Source organism: Labeo rohita, chromosome 23, assembly GCF_022985175.1.
Source record: "Labeo rohita strain BAU-BD-2019 chromosome 23, IGBB_LRoh.1.0, whole genome shotgun sequence".
NCBI lineage: Eukaryota > Metazoa > Chordata > Actinopteri > Cypriniformes > Cyprinidae > Labeo > Labeo rohita.
In genome coordinates, this window is record NC_066891.1 from 7,285,408 (window position 1) to 7,303,116 (window position 17,709).

General features: G+C 33.4%; 1 protein-coding gene across 1 annotated transcript; it reads right to left on the reverse strand.

The window, feature by feature from the left end:
* Positions 1 to 5,634: 5,634 nt before the first annotated feature.
* pip4k2ca (phosphatidylinositol-5-phosphate 4-kinase, type II, gamma a) lies at positions 5,635 to 16,836 on the reverse strand. Its single transcript, XM_051096543.1, has 10 exons — positions 16,330 to 16,836; positions 15,205 to 15,302; positions 14,869 to 14,965; positions 13,829 to 13,975; positions 10,776 to 10,922; positions 8,882 to 8,920; positions 8,680 to 8,793; positions 8,334 to 8,598; positions 8,113 to 8,216; positions 5,635 to 8,007 (listed from the first exon to the last, which is right to left on the reverse strand). The coding sequence occupies exons 1-10, from the start codon at positions 16,489 to 16,491 to the stop codon at positions 7,927 to 7,929; spliced, it is 1,254 nt and encodes a 417-aa protein (XP_050952500.1). The 5' UTR covers positions 16,492 to 16,836; the 3' UTR covers positions 5,635 to 7,926.
* Between the last annotated feature and the right edge of the window lie 873 nt (positions 16,837 to 17,709).

Below are 17,709 nucleotides of genomic sequence, written 5' to 3' on the forward strand. Positions count from 1 at the left end.
GTAACAGAAAAAAAACACCAGTGTAAGGTAGTAAGGTAACATCAAACCACATGTTGCCAATCATGGTATACTCACTAAATTAAGTAGTTTCATCCATTTGTATTTGTTTATTTATAACTATAAAGTAGGCCATACCAGTGACTTCAGCTAAAAGCTTCATATGAAATCATGAGATAAATGAAAAAAATTCTAATAACTAAAAAGAGAAAGTGTACTTAACATTGGCCTTTTTTCATAGATCTGTAGGAAATAGGAAGAAGGAAGTCAAGTGATGTCATCAGTGTGATTTTTATTTGAAAATAATTTTTTGTTAAACGGTAACACCAGTGACACAACTCCAGGGGACCAGTACTTTTATTATAGAATTTTAAATATTTATGTGGGATTTAGTTTTTTTTATGCCATTTACATCATATATTTGATAGTTATGAATACATTATTGTATTTTAAATGGTAGAAAAACCTGTTTTTGACCTCAAAATAAAGCACTTTCCCTCTGTACATGGCTGTGGGGACAAGCAGTTTTGTGGTGCTAGGAATTTATATAATTTAAAAACAAATATCGCCACATTAATTGCTCAAGAAAGTATAAACATTTAAATAACTGTATTATTTTTAAAAAAAAAAACATAAAGAAATTGCGTTTTTCAAGTGTAATATTTCTGTAAAGGCTAGAGACAGAAAAAATTGACATTTCCATAGAATGACCTGATTAGAATAGAATATTCCCGAAGTAGAATATTTTTTATTATTATTTCTTGTCCAATTACTTCACCACAGCTCAACTGTTAATTATTTAGATGTGTGTTTATTGACTTTAATATGAACATGACAAAAGCAAGTTAAACCTGTATCTTTTTGGCCCTGAGTTGTGTTGGGGCCCTGCGGCCCCTGTATGTTTTTTTTTTCTCCATTTTTGTTTTTTTTTCAAAGAATCTTTTAACAGTTCTTAAAGTCTACACGGGAAAAAAAAATATTTAGCTGGTTTGTGCCTGATATGCTGAAAAAACACAGCCCCCAGCAGGACAATAGCAGGAAATGCTTTCGTGGTCGAGGGGCAGTGAGTGGCAGGCAGAGCAAGAGAGAAGTAGGAAGCCAGCCGTACATCAAAACCCCCCCTCACAACACCCCCGGCATCCCCCACTGACCATTTAGCGACTGCTTCAGAAGTGCACCACTCAAGAACACTACATACTGATCCTTAATCTAATCTAATCTAATTTTTAATCTGATTTACATCCATTTTTGCCTATCAGCTTTTAGCTTCAAAGAACAAAGGTTTGAAATGTTGTGGTTGGGCTGATTGTTTGGGTTGGCTTCAGTGTTTAGACATTTCTGTTTGAACATCTGTGTTGAAAATGACAAATTTGTAGCAAGTCTGTCAGCAATCAGGGGCATAATTCATTAAATGTGAGCAGAACAATTTACTGTGTGAATTATGCATTAAACAACTCACTTCAATGGGCAATTACATGCGTATTTGTATACGTTCCTGTGTATATGGCTGTGCAGAATCAAATACTAGCTTACTGAATAATATGCACTGTACACTGCATACTAAAAAAATAGTATTTTTTAAACAAACATAAAGTATTGACTAATATTTCAAACATTTGTATGCTACAGTAACATCATACAGGTGACCTTGCGGTTGTGTTTAATTCATTAAGTGGCTTCTAAAATTGTTTTAAAATTGCATTTGTAATCCATTTGTCTTAATTCTTGGCAGTCCAATCAAATAAGAGCAAGCATAAAAGTGGTAAAAATCATGGCTGATATTACATTTCATTCATCATATTTGGAAATGGAAGGTTAGGCCAAACACATTGCATTATGGGATCGTTTTGCTCACATGCTGTTTTGTCAAATAAAGTAGGTCATCTGAATATGCAATGCCAGAAAACGCACTTATAGATACTACATAAATAATAGTAGTACGATAGTATGCTATTCCAAAAAGCCAAAATCTGTTAAATAAATCAGTTGTTGAAATAAATCAGAGAATATTAGTTCAAAACTTAAAGGGATAGTTCACCCAAAAATGATTTAATATTAAGTTTAGTTAATATTACTTCAAAATTTAAAGGGATATTTTACTCAAAAATGACAATTCAGCAGAGACTGATGCGTAAGAGAAGAAATTAAGTAAAGTTGTTATTTTTGTTTTCTTTGTGCACAAAAACTATTCTAGCTTCGTAACATTACAGATGAACCACTGATGTCACATGGACTACTGTAACAATGTTCTTACTACACTGTAAAAAACAATTTGTTGAGTCAACGTAATAATTTGTTACCCCACTGCCTTAAAATTTCAAGTTCAGTCAACTCAAAAAAGTTTAGTCAACTTAGATATTTGAGTTGATTCAACTTAAAATTTTAAGGCAACTGGGTACCAAAACGAGATATAATGTAACATATAATGTACTCACCCCCTTGTCATTCAAGATGTACGTCTTTTTCTTCAGTTGTAAAGAAATAGTTTTTTGAGGAAAACATTTTAGCATTTTCCTCCATATAGTGGTCTTCTATGGTGCCCCGAGTTTGAACTTCCAAAATGCAGTTTAAATGCGGCTTCAAATGATCCCAAATGTGGTTGTAAACAATCCCAGCCGAGAAAGAAGGGACTTTTCTAGCGAAACGATCGGTTATTTTCATAAAAATTATACAATTTATATACTTTTTAATGTCAAACGCTCGTCTTATCTTACTCTGCCTGGACTGTTTTTTTCCGGTTCATGATAGTTAGGGTATGTTTACTTTGCAAAGACTGGGTCGGAAGTTCTGCAGTGATGTAGGATGATTTTGAAATGATTTTTGAAGTTGAGGGAGAAAATAGTTTTTCGACATACCCTAACTGTCTTGAGTTCAGGCAAAGCAAGACAAGACGAGAGTTTGAGATTAAAAAGTTTTAAATTGTATTTTTTTAATGAAAATAACTTAGCGTTTTTCTAGATAAAACCCATTTTTCCTTGGCTGGGATCATTTACAACTGCATTTGGGATCGTTTGAAGCCGCATTTAAACTGCTTTTTGGAAGTTCAAACTCGGGGCACCATAGAAGTCCACTATACGGAGAAAACGCTGAAATGTTTTCCTCAAAAAACAATTTTTTTACGACTGAAGAGAGAAAGACATGAACATCTTGGATGATAAGGGGGTGAGTACATTATCTGTAAATTTTTGTTCTGGAAGTGGACTTCTTTAAATTCAACAAACCGAATTTTTAGTTTATTCTACTCAAATATCTAAGTTCTTACTTAGTACAACTTAACATTTCAAGTTGACTAAACTTATTTGAGTTGACTCAACTCAACTCAGGGCTAATACTGCTCTGAAAGATTCTAAATACTTAATTTGAGTTCTTAACCCAGCTTTAAACTGGTTCTAACAGAGTTTTCTTTATGTATTAAATTTCTTATTAGCTTTAAGCTCTGAAAAAAGCCTTGAGGAGAATAATGTGATGCTTTGAACTCTGTGTTCCAGCTACTCTTACAACCACAAGAATTCGTCAGCAGTTTGCTGGGCGATTAAGTTTTTCCCTCCTGCATGCTCCCCATTGTTAAGAGTACATCTTTTTGTCAGTGAAACAGGAAAGAGTTTGTCAGCAAAATCACAGCTTCTGGAAAGGGCTAGGTGGATCCTGTCCTTGACCTCTGTTCGGAGGCCCCGGCTTAACTACAGCGACCTCAATTCTTTTAAAGTTTATCAGTTACAATAAAAATAGTAGCTCGTCATGGGCTAAATACACATTCAATTTTAAATGGTTAACACATTTTAGTTTTTTTCCAAAATTATATTTTTTTAAAATAAAAATTATGTTAAAAATATTAATAACATAAGAATCTAATATAATTAATAGTATTAAATTATTCTACAGTTTTATGTCCACATATATACGTGTCCTCCACTAATATTGGCACCCTTGGTAAATATGATCAAATGTGGCTGTGAAAATAAATCTGCAATGTTTATCCTTTTAAACTTTCATTCAGAAATTAACATTTTAACCTCTCACTGAAGTAAAACAATAGAAAGTGGGAAAAAATCTCATTATGAAATAAATGTTTTTCTCTAGTTTATGTTGGCCACAGTTATTGGCACCCGATTATTTCAACATCTTTTTCCCAATATAACAGCTGTGAGTTCTCTCCTATATTGCTTGAAAAGTTTGAAGAGCACCTGACAAGAGACCATTTCTTCATACAAAATTTCTCCAGATCCTTCATTTCCCCCCAATAATTTTCTATAGGATTCAGATCAGAGGACTGAGACGCCCATGGCAGAAGCTTCATTTTGTGCTCATTGACACATTTGCACCCACTTTCTATTGTTTTATTTCAATAAAAGGTTAGAATTTTGTGAATTTTCTGAATGAAAGATCAAAAAGATAAACAAATTATTTTTTTGAATTATTTTTACAGCTATATATATATATATATATTTATATATATATGTGTGTGTGTGTATGTATAAATATGTATATATATATATATATATATATATATGTATATATTAATGCATATACACACATATATTCATAAAAAAATATAAATATACAGTTGAAATCAAAAGTTTACATACACCTTGCAGAATCTGCAAAATGTTAATTATTTTACCAAAATAAGAGGGATCTTACAAAATGCATGTTATGTTACTTTTTTTTTTGTGATAGTTGTTCATGAGTCCCTTTGTCCTGAACAGTTAAACTAGTTAAACTACCTGCTGTTCTTCAGAAAAATCCTTCAGGTCCCACAAATTCTTTGGTTTTTCAGCTTTTTTTGTGTATTTGAATGCTTTTCAACAATGACTGTATGATTTTGAGATGTATCTTTTCACAATGAGGACAACTGAGGGACTCATATGCAACTATTACAGAAGGTTCAAACGCTCACTGATGCATTAAGAGCCAGGGGGTGAAAACTTTTGAACAGAATGAAGATGTGTACAATTTTCTTATTTTGCCTAAATATAATTTTGTTTTCATTTAGTACTGCCCTTCAGAAGCTACAGATGATACTTACATGTTTCCCAGAAGACAAAATAAGTTACATTTAACTTGATCTTAAAATTCAAAAAGTTTTAAGTTGCATGAGTCCCTCAGTTGTCCTCAATGTGAAAAAATGGATCTTAAAATCATAGAAATACACAAAAATGCTGAAAAAACAAAGAATTCGTGGGACCTGAAGGATTTTTCTGAAGAGCAGCAGGCAGTTTAACTGTCCAGGACAAACAAGAGACTCATGAACAACTATCACTAAAACAAATAAAAAACACAGCTGTGGATCATTCAAGTAACAACACAGTATTAACAATCAAGTGTATGTAAACTTTTGACCGGGGTCATTTTTTATAAATTCAATTATTATTTTCTCTTGTGTACGTATATGTAAACATCTTTTATGTGAAATATCTTATTCAATAACATACATTTTGTATAATCATTCTTATTTTGGTAAAATAATTAACATTTTGCAGATTCAAGGTGTATGTAAACTTTTGACTTCAACTGTATATACTTTTATGGAATTTTACAGTTTTTATGACAAACTATTATTCCAAAATGTAGACAATTAGTAGAAGCCCAAATGTTCACTGAAACTGTACAGAACTGAATGTATATGTAAACCCAGTGTGTAAGAAAAAATGTTTTTATTGTAGTTAGGAATGCACATTATTGGTAATTACAGTCGTTACATGCATTATGTGAACACAATGTAACAACTTGTTTTAATGTAACAACATCTTAAAGTGTTAAAACAGCTCTGAAAATACCATTTAAAGTACAACTATTATGGACATACTGGAATTGTGCCAATTGTCATTGTACAAAGCTAAAATGCATAAATAACAGAAACCATGTTTTTGGAAATCTCTGAAAAATATATTTGGTCCAAACACTGATTTGCAAAATAAATAAAATGCAACAATAAGGCATTTCATACTAAATCAGCTCAGTGTTGCTAGAATATTTCTACTACAAACTACAAAAATCCTCTTTTCTGCATTAAGGCTAACTGCATAAAATAGCTCAAAGAAGAGAAAAGAAGAGTGTGCGCTCCATCCATCCATCCATATAAACAGTCAGTATTCAATTCATAATATTACTTCAATCTAGACCCTTACTGTACACATAGGGTCACCGGCTGGTCATTTTGTGTATTTGTTTATACAAGTATCTTGTTATCCTCCTTACAACATTCTAGTGGTGCATATATTAAGTGAAGCTAGCATGCACTTAAATCATCGGACAACATGAGTTTCTGCTATTCTCCACAATCGGTTCTGTAAGCGGTTAAGGCGAAGGTTTCTCTCTCTGGGAAGCCAAAGTCCAAAGAAAAAGAGAGAAAACATTATGAACATATTATGTCACTGCTACAGGTTCGGAGTTACATCTCCTTAACAGATTAGGCAATGTTCCCATGTTTGCAGGTTGTGCCACAAGGTGAATCTAGTGTTACTCATTTGTGAATCTACACTTAATGAACGTAGCTGTAGTGTGTCAAGTTCCTGTCAACATATCTTGCTTAAATATCACGTTATGAAAATATGAAGCACAGCCAAGAGGTGTTAAAAAAAACATAACCTATATGTGATGGCAGCAGATAGAGATGGCAAAAACATGTTGAGTGAATCTGACAAAAACCTGTGAAGAAGATGAAAAACGGTGCATGTCACCCTAGAATTAAAAAAAAAAAAAAAATTATATTTTGCTTTAAAAAAAATAAGCCTATTAAGCACTAAGCTTTTTTTATTCAGACTTTATTTTTAGAATAAAACACATTTCCCCTCAAAATTCTCATCATAATGCTATATATGATGAGAATTACACAAAATACTGAAAATTGTATTCAAAAAAAAAAAAAAAATCTAAAATGAAGAAATACTTAAATTTGTTATATAATAAGCTAATAATATAACCTAACATCAAAATATTTTAAATATTACTGTATTACTGTATTAAATATTGTTTGTGTGTTTTTGAACAGAAAGATTTTTAATTTTTTTTTTTTGAAGAATTCTTTTCTGCTCACCAAGCCTCCATTTATTTGGTTCAAAATACAGCAAAAGCTGTATTTTTACTGTTAAAATAGATAAATAATAAAGTTAGCTTTTTATTTAATACATTTTAAAATGTACTTTATTCCCAACATTTTGCTAATTTTTTAAGCTAACTTTTTGCATCATTACTCCAGTGTCACATGATGCTTCAGAAATCATTCTAATATGCTGATTTTCTGTTAAGGAAACATTTATTATTATCATTATTAATAATATTATCATCAATATTTAAAGCATTTTGAGAGTCTTTTTACAAAAGATTTCTATTTCAGATAAATGTTGTTCTTCTGAACTTTCTATTCTTCAAAGAAACCTGAAAAAAAATTCTACTCAGTGGTTTTCAACAATAATAAAAATAATAATAATATTTTTTGAGCAGCAAATCAGAATATTACAATGATTTCTGAAGGATCATGTGACTGGAGTAATGATGCTAAAAACTCAGCTTTGAAACCACAGGAATAAATTACATTTTAAAATATATTCAAAATAGTCATTTTAAAAAGTAAAACTATTTCAAAATTCAGCTGTTTTTGCTGTACTTGGGATCAAATAAATACAGGCTCTGTAAACAGAAGAGATTAAAAGCTCCTAAAACAACAACAACAAAAAAAATCTGTGTGTGTGTGTTAAAACAATTACTGTATTTCTGCAGGAAAAAAAAAAAAAAAAAAAAAAAAAACCAAAAAAAGCACATCTGAACATATTACAGTAACAGGGGCAAATGTGTTTTATTATAATAAAAATAATAATGTCACAATGAAAAATAACTTAATGGTCTTAAAAACAGACCTAATTTCTTTATGCAAAATATAATTTAGTACTTTTTTCTTTTGATTTTGGGGTGAAATGTGACCTTGAAGCGTTACGCAAAAATGTTGGAGATGAATTCACGGAATCGTTTGGCATACTGCTCAGGATGAACCGTAGATATTTCAGCACCAGCCTGAAAGGAAGGAACAGGATGAGTCATGTTATTATAACCTCCTATAACTCAGAATTAAGCGAATTGCACTGGACGAGCACGCATTAAAATTGTTTTTCCACTCACGCCATGTTTAACGGTCTTTGCAGCGTGGGCAGCTTTCTTCTTAGTGTCATACTGCGTCAACACGTCAATGAGGCCCATAAAATACACCTCCCTCTGCGGCGCTCCTGGAATCCGAAACACAAACACGCACATCACCTCCTTTCCCGCTTCCCTTCTCCATACGTGCTAAACGCAAGCAGTTTCCCCTCAACTTCCCCTCCGTTTTACCAGCCAGAACTTACCTGGGGCGCTTTTGACAGCGTATACGTCAATGTAAGGGTCAAATTCTCCAGGTCCCAGGGGTTTGAAGGAGTTCATGTAACCGGCAATGCCCTCCGGCGACGTGCCGTACGAGCCCACCTGCGCGGCCGGAGCGAGGCCGTTTTCTGGATCGGTGTCATCTTCACAGCAGGGCTCCTCGGCCTCCTCTTCCTCCCGCTCGCCGCGTGCCACGTCGTGGATGCCTAACAGCAGGCTGTAGTCCATGATCTTCAGCTTCACCAGGAACTGTCATCAAGAGCGGGGATTTTAGAAGCTCATCACGACACATACAGTGCATTTTTTAAAAGTACTTTTAAAAGTCTTTACCTCTACATCTCGGTTTAGTTTCTCCATAATCTTCTCTTTCTGCTCTTCTGTCACGTACACCTTCTGCATGTTATTTCTGAAATCCATGTCTTTAAAAGTCGGCAGCTCTTTCACCTGCATTCAAACAAGAAAAAAAAAAATCTCTGAATTGTTTGATATCGCAGCAGATAACTTCGAAAAATTATGTGGACTGAGATCCTACCTTCTCTTTGTCACTGGCCTCACGATCTACCAGGGAACCCTGAATAAAACAATAAAAGGTTGATATTTTTTTAAGACAGTGTTTCACTAAATGTATCAGCATCAGATGCTTTAACAGACAATTTGTTGTGGTGCATTAGTCTGTTGTACATCAGTGCAATCACACCCCCTTGTGGCACAAAATCAACATAGCAATAAACATGGACGTTAAGGCCCATTTCTACCAAAACCAAAACCAAAAACACTTCAGCCATGCACATAATTATTAATAGATATAGTTTATAATATCAGAAACATTACAGTGATTGTTTTATTATGATATACACTGCAGTTAATAATTTGCAGGTCACTTAAGTTGAAGAAATTCATACTTTTTTTCAGCAAAGATGCATTTAGGATTTATATTTAAAGTAAATACTATTCTTTTTTAACTTTATATTCAAAGAACCCTGAAAAAATATAGCATGGTTTCCACAAATAATATTAAAGAGCACTACTGTAATAACAATAAATGTTTTAGCATCAAATCACCCTGCAAATTATTATGATCATTAAAATTAAGATTTTTGAAGGATCATGTGACACTAAAGACTGGAATAACGGCTGATGAAAATTCAGCTTTGCATCACAGGAATAAATACAATTTAAAATAATAATAATAATAATAATAATAATAATAAAATAATTTATTAATAACAGTTTTATTTTATTAATATTTTAAAATATTACTGTTTTTACTGTATTTTCCATCCAATAAATGCAGTATTGGTGAGCAGAATAGACTTTTAAAAACATTTTTTAAAAATGGTACGTGTAAATGGTAGCATAAATGTAATATATAAAGCAAATATGTAAATAACTGTGATTAATTTTAAACTAAAAGCCACTGTTTCCACATTGTTTGAAAATGTTAAATGTAAGAACTAAAACATTTTGACCCAGACTTGGAGCAATTCCCTGTTACGTTTTATTTAGCCATAAATATATTATATTGCCTATTCTACGGGATGGAAAAAAATCCTTAATAATAAATAATAAAAAATAAATAATAATAATAATAATAATTAAAAAAAAAAAAAGTTCTCACAGAATTAAATGAAAATATATAATAATTATGTTTTACATTTTATTTTGCCATAAATGTATTATATTGCCTATTTGACAAGATGGGAAATAAAACCTTCGTTCTCACTGAATTTCGTACACATAATTAATTGAAAATATATTATACACTTTGTTCTTTTATATGTAACTATATATATATTTTTTATTTTTTTATTTTTTTAACATTGTTTTCGATAATGTTTCTTTATTTTATTTTGCCATAAATATATTATATTGCCTATTCTACAGGATGGAAAAAAAACCCTTTGTTCTCACTGAAATTTCATACACATAATTAATTGAATATATATAATAATTATTATTAGTATTTTATTACATTTTATTTAGCAATAAATAGATTATATTGCCTATTCTACAGGGTGTAAAAAAAACCTTTGTTCTCACTGAATGTCTTATACATAATTAATTGAATATAATAATTAAAAAAAAAAAAATTTCTTCATTTTATTTTGCCATAAATAAATTATACTGCCTATTCTACCGGATGAAAAAAACCTTTGTCCTCACTGAATTTTATGAATTTGGCAATGAAGCTCAGCACTCAGTCCCTTGATAACAGCCACATCTGAGATACTTTTCGTGAACTACTCAATCACGTCCACAGGGGATGTGCCGCATGATTAAGGTGCTGTTTGCTTATTGCTCGTGAAGTTAATGATGCGCAAAGACAAATATCAGTCAAGCTATGAAAAGTTCAAGCGCACAGCGTCACAGTCAAAACAATCCTGAAGAAACAGCATCTCATCTCTGCTGCGAGGAACACTTCCTACCTTCAAATCATATTTCCTGTGGACGACGAGTCTGTGGCTGAACATGTTTCTCATGACGATCAGGTACGTGTCCTCGCTCTCCACCGTAACACGGTACATGCCCAGAAACTGAGGGAGGAGTGTACTGCCATGACACTTCACAATATGCTGCAAAACACAAGGAATAATATTTCATGAGCTTCACCCATAAAATCTGACACAGTCAAAATGTATTCAATAAAACACAGTTTATAACCAATAAACCAACTTTGAGCACCATATGGCATCCAGTACCAAAACAAGCCCACAGGCTTAATAAATTACAGTGTTTCTTTCCCTATCTGCATCACTGCACACATAGACGATCTTAAAATCAGCAGTGCTGAACTAAAACTGTAAGGAATATGAAGGAAAACTAGCATTTAAAACAAATATTAGCTTATAATGTAACATTTAGTAGGACATTTGTCATTATAGATTGTGGGGTATGTGTTAGCACACCCTCAAGCCATGTCGTGAATATAAAGGCAGTACAAATGCAGAAGCACAGTCTTGATTAAAATCTGCTCATGCAGCTACAATGGAAACTGAGAAACCCACTCACACTTACTTTTCTCACAGCACTGTAAACAACACACAAGCACTTAAACCAATAACCCAACACTTACAAGAGCACAGCCTCAAGTGTTTCAAAATGCTTCAAAATGAATAATACTTTTAACAACTACATTTAAAGACTGCGCAACAGTTTGGGGTTGTAATATATTCCAGTGTTTTTAAAAAGGTCCTATTATGCTCTTTAACAAAGTCTTGATTTTGTTTTGGAGATGTACTGGAACATGCTTTCATGCTTGGTGGTTCAAAAAAAACGTATTTTTAACATAATTTAATTATGTTCGAATTCGAATTTCCGTGGCGGGATTTAATTAAGTTGGCTTGAGAAAGCTAACTTACTGATCTACTATTTAAGAATATTATTATTATTCTTCTTCTGAGCCAAATTTCGGTATCTATGCTAACAACATGCTAGTAACATGCTAATCATTTTAGCAACACGCTAGTAACTTGCTAATCATGCTAGCAGCATGCTAATCATGTTAGAAACATGCTAACAGGGTGCTAGTATAATGCTAATCATGGTAACAACATGCTAGTAACATGCTAATCATGTTAAAAACATGTTAGCAACATGCTAATCATGCTAGCAACATGCCAATCATGTTAACAACATGCTAGTAATATGCTAATCATGCTAGAAACATGTTAACAACAAGCTAGTAACATTTTAGCCAAGTTAGAAACATGCTAGTAACATGCTAATCATGCACAAAACGTGCTATGCTAACATGCTAATCAGGCTAGAAACATGCTAGTAACTTGCTATTCATGCTAACAACATTCTAGTAATTTGCGAATTATGCTTACAACATGCTAATCATGCTAACAACATTGTAATCAGCCTATAAAAATACAAGCAACAAGCTAATCATGCTAAAACATGTTAACAACATGTTAAACCATGTAAGCAATGTGTTAAATCATGCTAGCTGCTTTCATACTTTTACAACTGCTTCAAACGTTCAGGCTAGGCTTTCCCAAGCCAACTTAGAAGTTTGTTCTCAAACTTTACTCATCTAGTTTTAATGATATTCTAATGGACCGTGTTGTGACATCATTGCATGCGGAAAACAAACGTTGTAGTCCAAAGGAGCCGTTCATTGTAGTTCTTGAAAAGGGATTTTTTAAAAAAAACGAAATATCTCCCTTTGGAGTGGACTTTGAGATTTGTAACTTTGTAGATCTTTTTTATGCCCAAACATACACACCACACACTGACTAAAGTTCAAAAAGTGAAAAAGCATAATAGCACCCCTTTAAAATAAGTCTCTTATGCTCATCAAAAATACAGTAAAAAATAGTAATATTATTACAATTTAAATAACTGTTTTCTATTACAATATGCTTGAAAATATAATTTATTCCTGTGATGCAAAGCTGAATTTTCAGTCTTCAGTGTCACATGATCCTTCAGAAATCATTTTAATATGCTGAAAAGCAATACCTTTTGGTACATTTTCCACAATTCAAGTTCAAAGGAGCCTCTATTTGTAATAGAAACCTTTTGTAACATTATTATTATTAACCGTCTCTTCTGACCAATTTATTGTCTCTTACTGTATAAAAGTGTTATTTTTCTCCAAAAAAATAAATCCTGCTGACCCCATTCTTTTGAACTGTAGTGTAGTTGTTATTCTACGTAAAAAAGGTCACCATTCATGGTGGCTGCCATATTGAAATCCCATGACATAATATTTCTCTCAGTAGTGTCTTTTTGACTTTGGCCTGGATTAACTATTCGTGACAAACTCACCTTTGAATATAACAACACAATCTTAACCCAAAATCATGATGCTGTATGCATGCCAATAGGTTTATAAAACTGAAGGCTATCGCTGTATCAACCACTAAACACAAACAAACTTACTACACCTTTAAATAAGCATGCAGAACAACAAAAGCTCATTGTCAATCATAAAAGAAATTTACCTATTTCAAGGAAGTGTGAATGTAACATGAAAATGACTTCAGTGACTGAACAAGTTATGACAGCGTGGAGGGGAAACGAACGACAGTGCGTGCGGATCCCAACTGGGTAATTAAACATAAAAATAGCTGGAGTTTGAATTCTTTGTCTGATTATTTCCGCAACACATGCAAACATGTATAATAAGCAAACTAAAATAGTATACAAGTTTAAGTTGAAATGAACAGCAAACAAGCTTAAAATTAAAACACAAATGCCTGTCATACCATGTGTTTGTATTGTTTGCAACTTTTGAAGCTAAAGTTTAATAATTGAGACCTTATTGTGACTCCTAATGATTTGGTTGGTATACTAGTTTCTGATGGATAAGTTCTGAATTTCATTTGAACATATCACCACTTCAAAAAAGAAGTTATATGTAAATACCAATGTGCATAAGACACTTTCATGAACATTTGAACAGATATTAGTTATATGTTAGATTAAATATTCCAACCGTGAATGTCCTGAGCAGTATGTTGTGAGATACCTGGTGATACTCGGACAGAATGTTATGCATATCAGCTACTTCTTCACTGGAGATCTGCTTTACTATCAGCGTACGGTCGTAGGACGTGAAGAGAAGACCTTCTCCCTGTCCGTCGCCTTTCATGGGAGCACTGCGGGCCAGAGACACCTGATGGAAAACAGCACAAAAATTCCGATCAAATTTGGCAGTAACATTATATTACACTACCAGTCAAAAGTTTTTGAACAGTAAGATTTTTAATGTTTTTTAAAGAAGTCTCTTCTGCTCACCAAGCCTGCATTTATTTGATTCAAAGTACAGCGAAAACTTTTGAAATAATTTTTACAAATATTTTTATTATCTTAAATAACCGTTTTCTATTTGAATGTATTTTAAAAATTTTTAGCATCATTAGTCCAGTCACATGATCCCTCAGAAATCATTCTAATATTCTGATTTGCTTTTTAAAAACATATTATTATGTTGAAAACAGCTGAGTAGCTTTTTTTTAGGTTTCTTTGATGAATAGAAAGTTCAGAAGAACAGCATTTATCTGAAATAGAAAGCTTTTGTAACATTATAAATGTCTTCATCATCACTTTTGAGCAATTTAAAGCATCCTTGCTAAATAAAAGTATTAATTTCTATAATTTCTTTCCTAATAAAAAAAAAATACACTTTTTATTTCAGATAATAGCTGCTTTCAACTGTTTTAAATATTGATAATAATAAAAAATGTTTCTTGAATAGCAAACCGGCATATTAGAATGATTTCGGAAGGATCATGTGACACTGATGACTGGAGTAATGATGCTGAAAATTTAGATTTGATCACAGGAATAAATTACATTTTAAAATTCATTCAAATAGAAAACAGTTGTTTTAAATAGTAAAAATATTTCAAAATTGTACTGTTTTTGCTGTACTTTGGATCAAATAAATGCAGGCTTGGTGAACATAAGACTTCTTCAAAAAAAAAAAAAAAAAACATTAAAAATCTTACTGTTCAAAAACTTTTGACTGGTAGTGTACATCTAAGAACAAAATAACACTTTTGTCACCTGGTAGTCCAGATCTTCAATTCCAAATCGCTCCCTGAGGTTTCTGAAAACTTGTGGACAGTACTCCTTAAATTTAAAATGGCCTGGAAGATTCTCCCTGTTAAGAAAACAAGGATCCTTTCATATTACAAACTCTTGCATTTCACATTCACCTTAAGGCAAAATGCTGCTTTGATGTGGTTGTTCTGCCGAAAAAGCTGCCAATTACATTCTTTCACGGTCATTACAAGAATTCGTCTAAACGAAGGTAAAACATGCAAGATCAAGTTCACACACAGCTGTAGACACAATGCAATGAAAATCGGTGTAAAATAATGATGTGCTTCTGATAAATACTTGTTGAAGAGATGGTTGTTCACTTTAATTTTGGTGTTGGCCTTAAAGTCGTCAGGGAGAAGCATGACGGGCACTGGAACTTGATTCAAATCATTTATCTGGAAAACAGTGGGAAAAACAACTTTAAGCATCTGAAATGAACTTTGCACTCCCAGATTTTTCATATCCTAACGGTGAATGACTCAATGCTTGTATACGCCCCTTCTAACACATGTCACTGCATGAAGATTTCCCAGTCTCCCAATTATGCAACAACCACATGCTTCACATAACATAAACTCCTGCTAAAGGTAATAAACTTCCCAGGATCCTGCCAAAATCTTAAAGGAATATAAACGGGATTCCTTCATAATGTCTTAGTCATAATTAAAAACAGTACATATATAAAAAGGAGGAGTTTAAGATATTAAATCTGCAAAAATTACTTAATCTAAAACAGTCATTTTATGAAATCTGATTCATTTGCCAAACGGCTCTTTAGAACAGTGTCAAAGAATCGTTCAAATCAATAACTCAGGGATTCGTTCCTCTCATGATGTTAGTTCATCATCATATGGCCCGTCATTCCGGAGTTAAACATTATCTAAAACGTTCAAACACATGTTCAAAACGTTTTATTTTCGTACGTATTATATATGTAATTATTCTAATTGAATGTGTCCCTGTTAAATTTGTTGCATAAGCAATTTAAATAATAAAAACAAAGCGGTTTAGAACCTAAATATGACTTATATAACAACACTAAACCAAAAAAATATCCAGAATCGGTTGAACTGCTTAGAACGATTCAGTCTGATTCGCCACAAAGCGGTGCGACCAGTGCCGTGAACCAATTCGATTTCAAAGAGCCGACTCAATAGAACGATTCGTTCGAAAATCGAACGTCGCTAGCAACAGTTGCAAATCCGCCGCATGCAATGAAACAATGTATCCGGTTTGCGTGTGACCTCATGTGCCAAAACCCATATGAGCAACAGCACACGCACATTTTATGAATGTTGTTATACATAATGCATGTAAAGACCTCAAGTCCGCATTATACGTGCTTGCAGCTAACTGTTAGCTCTTAAAATGGCAGTTGTGTTGTGTGATGTAGGAAGTTAAGTGAATCATATGCCACCTTACCGAATGATTAACGCCCCACATGAACACGCTGAGCATTGGGTCGCTCGCCCGGAACACTTTCACCTTCTGCTGGACGAAATGTTTCTTTTTGGTCTTGGTTTTGGGGGCGAGCATGACCATCGGGCTGGAGGCGCTGCCGGTGTTACCGAGGGACGCCATCATCACGGTCACTCCCCTGTAACACAGCGGTCTATTTTCCTCTCGGATCCGCCTCCCTCTGTTCCTGCTCCGGTTCCTCTAACTGACAATCAAAGGTCGAAAACAACACCAGCGCTAAGCCGCGGGGGCCGGTTTTTCCGCTGTGTCTGCAGGCCCAGATGGACCGATTCTTCATGGAAGTGAACAACACTAGGTTGCTGAAGTGTGGCAGTGATCCAGATGCTCCTCCCACAAGTTCATAAGAACAAATCTTGATATATTGTGACAGCAAGAATGTGTGTCAGACGCTCACCTGAGTGTACGTCACGTGGTTTGTGGACGTACAGGTGAGATGAGACAGTGAAAAATATCATACTTATCTAACCATAACTATTAAACTTCTTGTCGCTCGTTCCTGCGGTTGACATATCCGAACGAACACTTGTTTTGAGGTGGATCTTTATAATGATTCGGTTCGTTCACGAATCCGACTGAATCGGTCTGAGCGGTTCTTGAATCAACGATTAAAAAGCCGAACCAATCAATGAATTCAAAACTTGAAACAAAACACGCTGTATTTAGGCTAATTAAAATGTGTGAGAAATTTTAAGACAGAAGATTTAGAGAAAGTAGAATTATATTTAGATTCTAAATTACTTATTTGATATATTTCACTGTTTGAGCCTAAACACAGCTGCAACAAATGAGCTGTAGTGCATTACAATAAACATAAAAATAATAAATAATCTTATTGGGAAAATAAAACCTAAAACATTTTAAAAGACGTAATATTTCACACCAATATCCACCTTTTTTTCATTCAAATTGCGTGGACATTATAAATTTTATGGGTAAGGCTTCTGGTCTCATCCATGTTTAGCTATTTTTAGTAACAGCTCCTTTTGTTGCTTGATATTGCAAATTGTGTCTTGCCATATTATCTTAATTTATTATCTTATTATAAACAAACTGGTTTGTAATGCAAACAGTTTTACCGTTTACGGCACGCTACGCTGTTATTCTTCTCGTTATTTCCCTATAGCGGATAATGAACCGGAAGTCTCACCCATACGCTTACTTCCCCGTTGAAGAAAGAGGTGGATACCATTGGCTACGTAAACATACGAAAGAATCATCTGGCTCTTTGAAAAGAATTGTTCGAAAGAACCGATTCGCGGAATTGAATCAGACGTCCTGTTACCTCAAATCGTGAGCAGTTTACCCTAACTTAAGAAAGACTAC

Excerpts from the sequence above, each read along its gene's own strand:
- pip4k2ca (XM_051096543.1), bottom strand. The coding sequence starts at position 16,491 with ATGATGGCGTCCCTCGGTAACACCGGCAGCGCCTCCAGCCCGATGGTC. Across the intron at positions 8,599-8,679 it reads AACTAAACCGAGATGTAGAG|TTCCTGGTGAAGCTGAAGAT; the intron begins GTAAAGACTTTT and ends TCTTGATGACAG. Across the intron at positions 8,008-8,112 it reads CAAAGACCGTTAAACATGGC|GCTGGTGCTGAAATATCTAC; the intron begins GTGAGTGGAAAA and ends CCTTCCTTTCAG.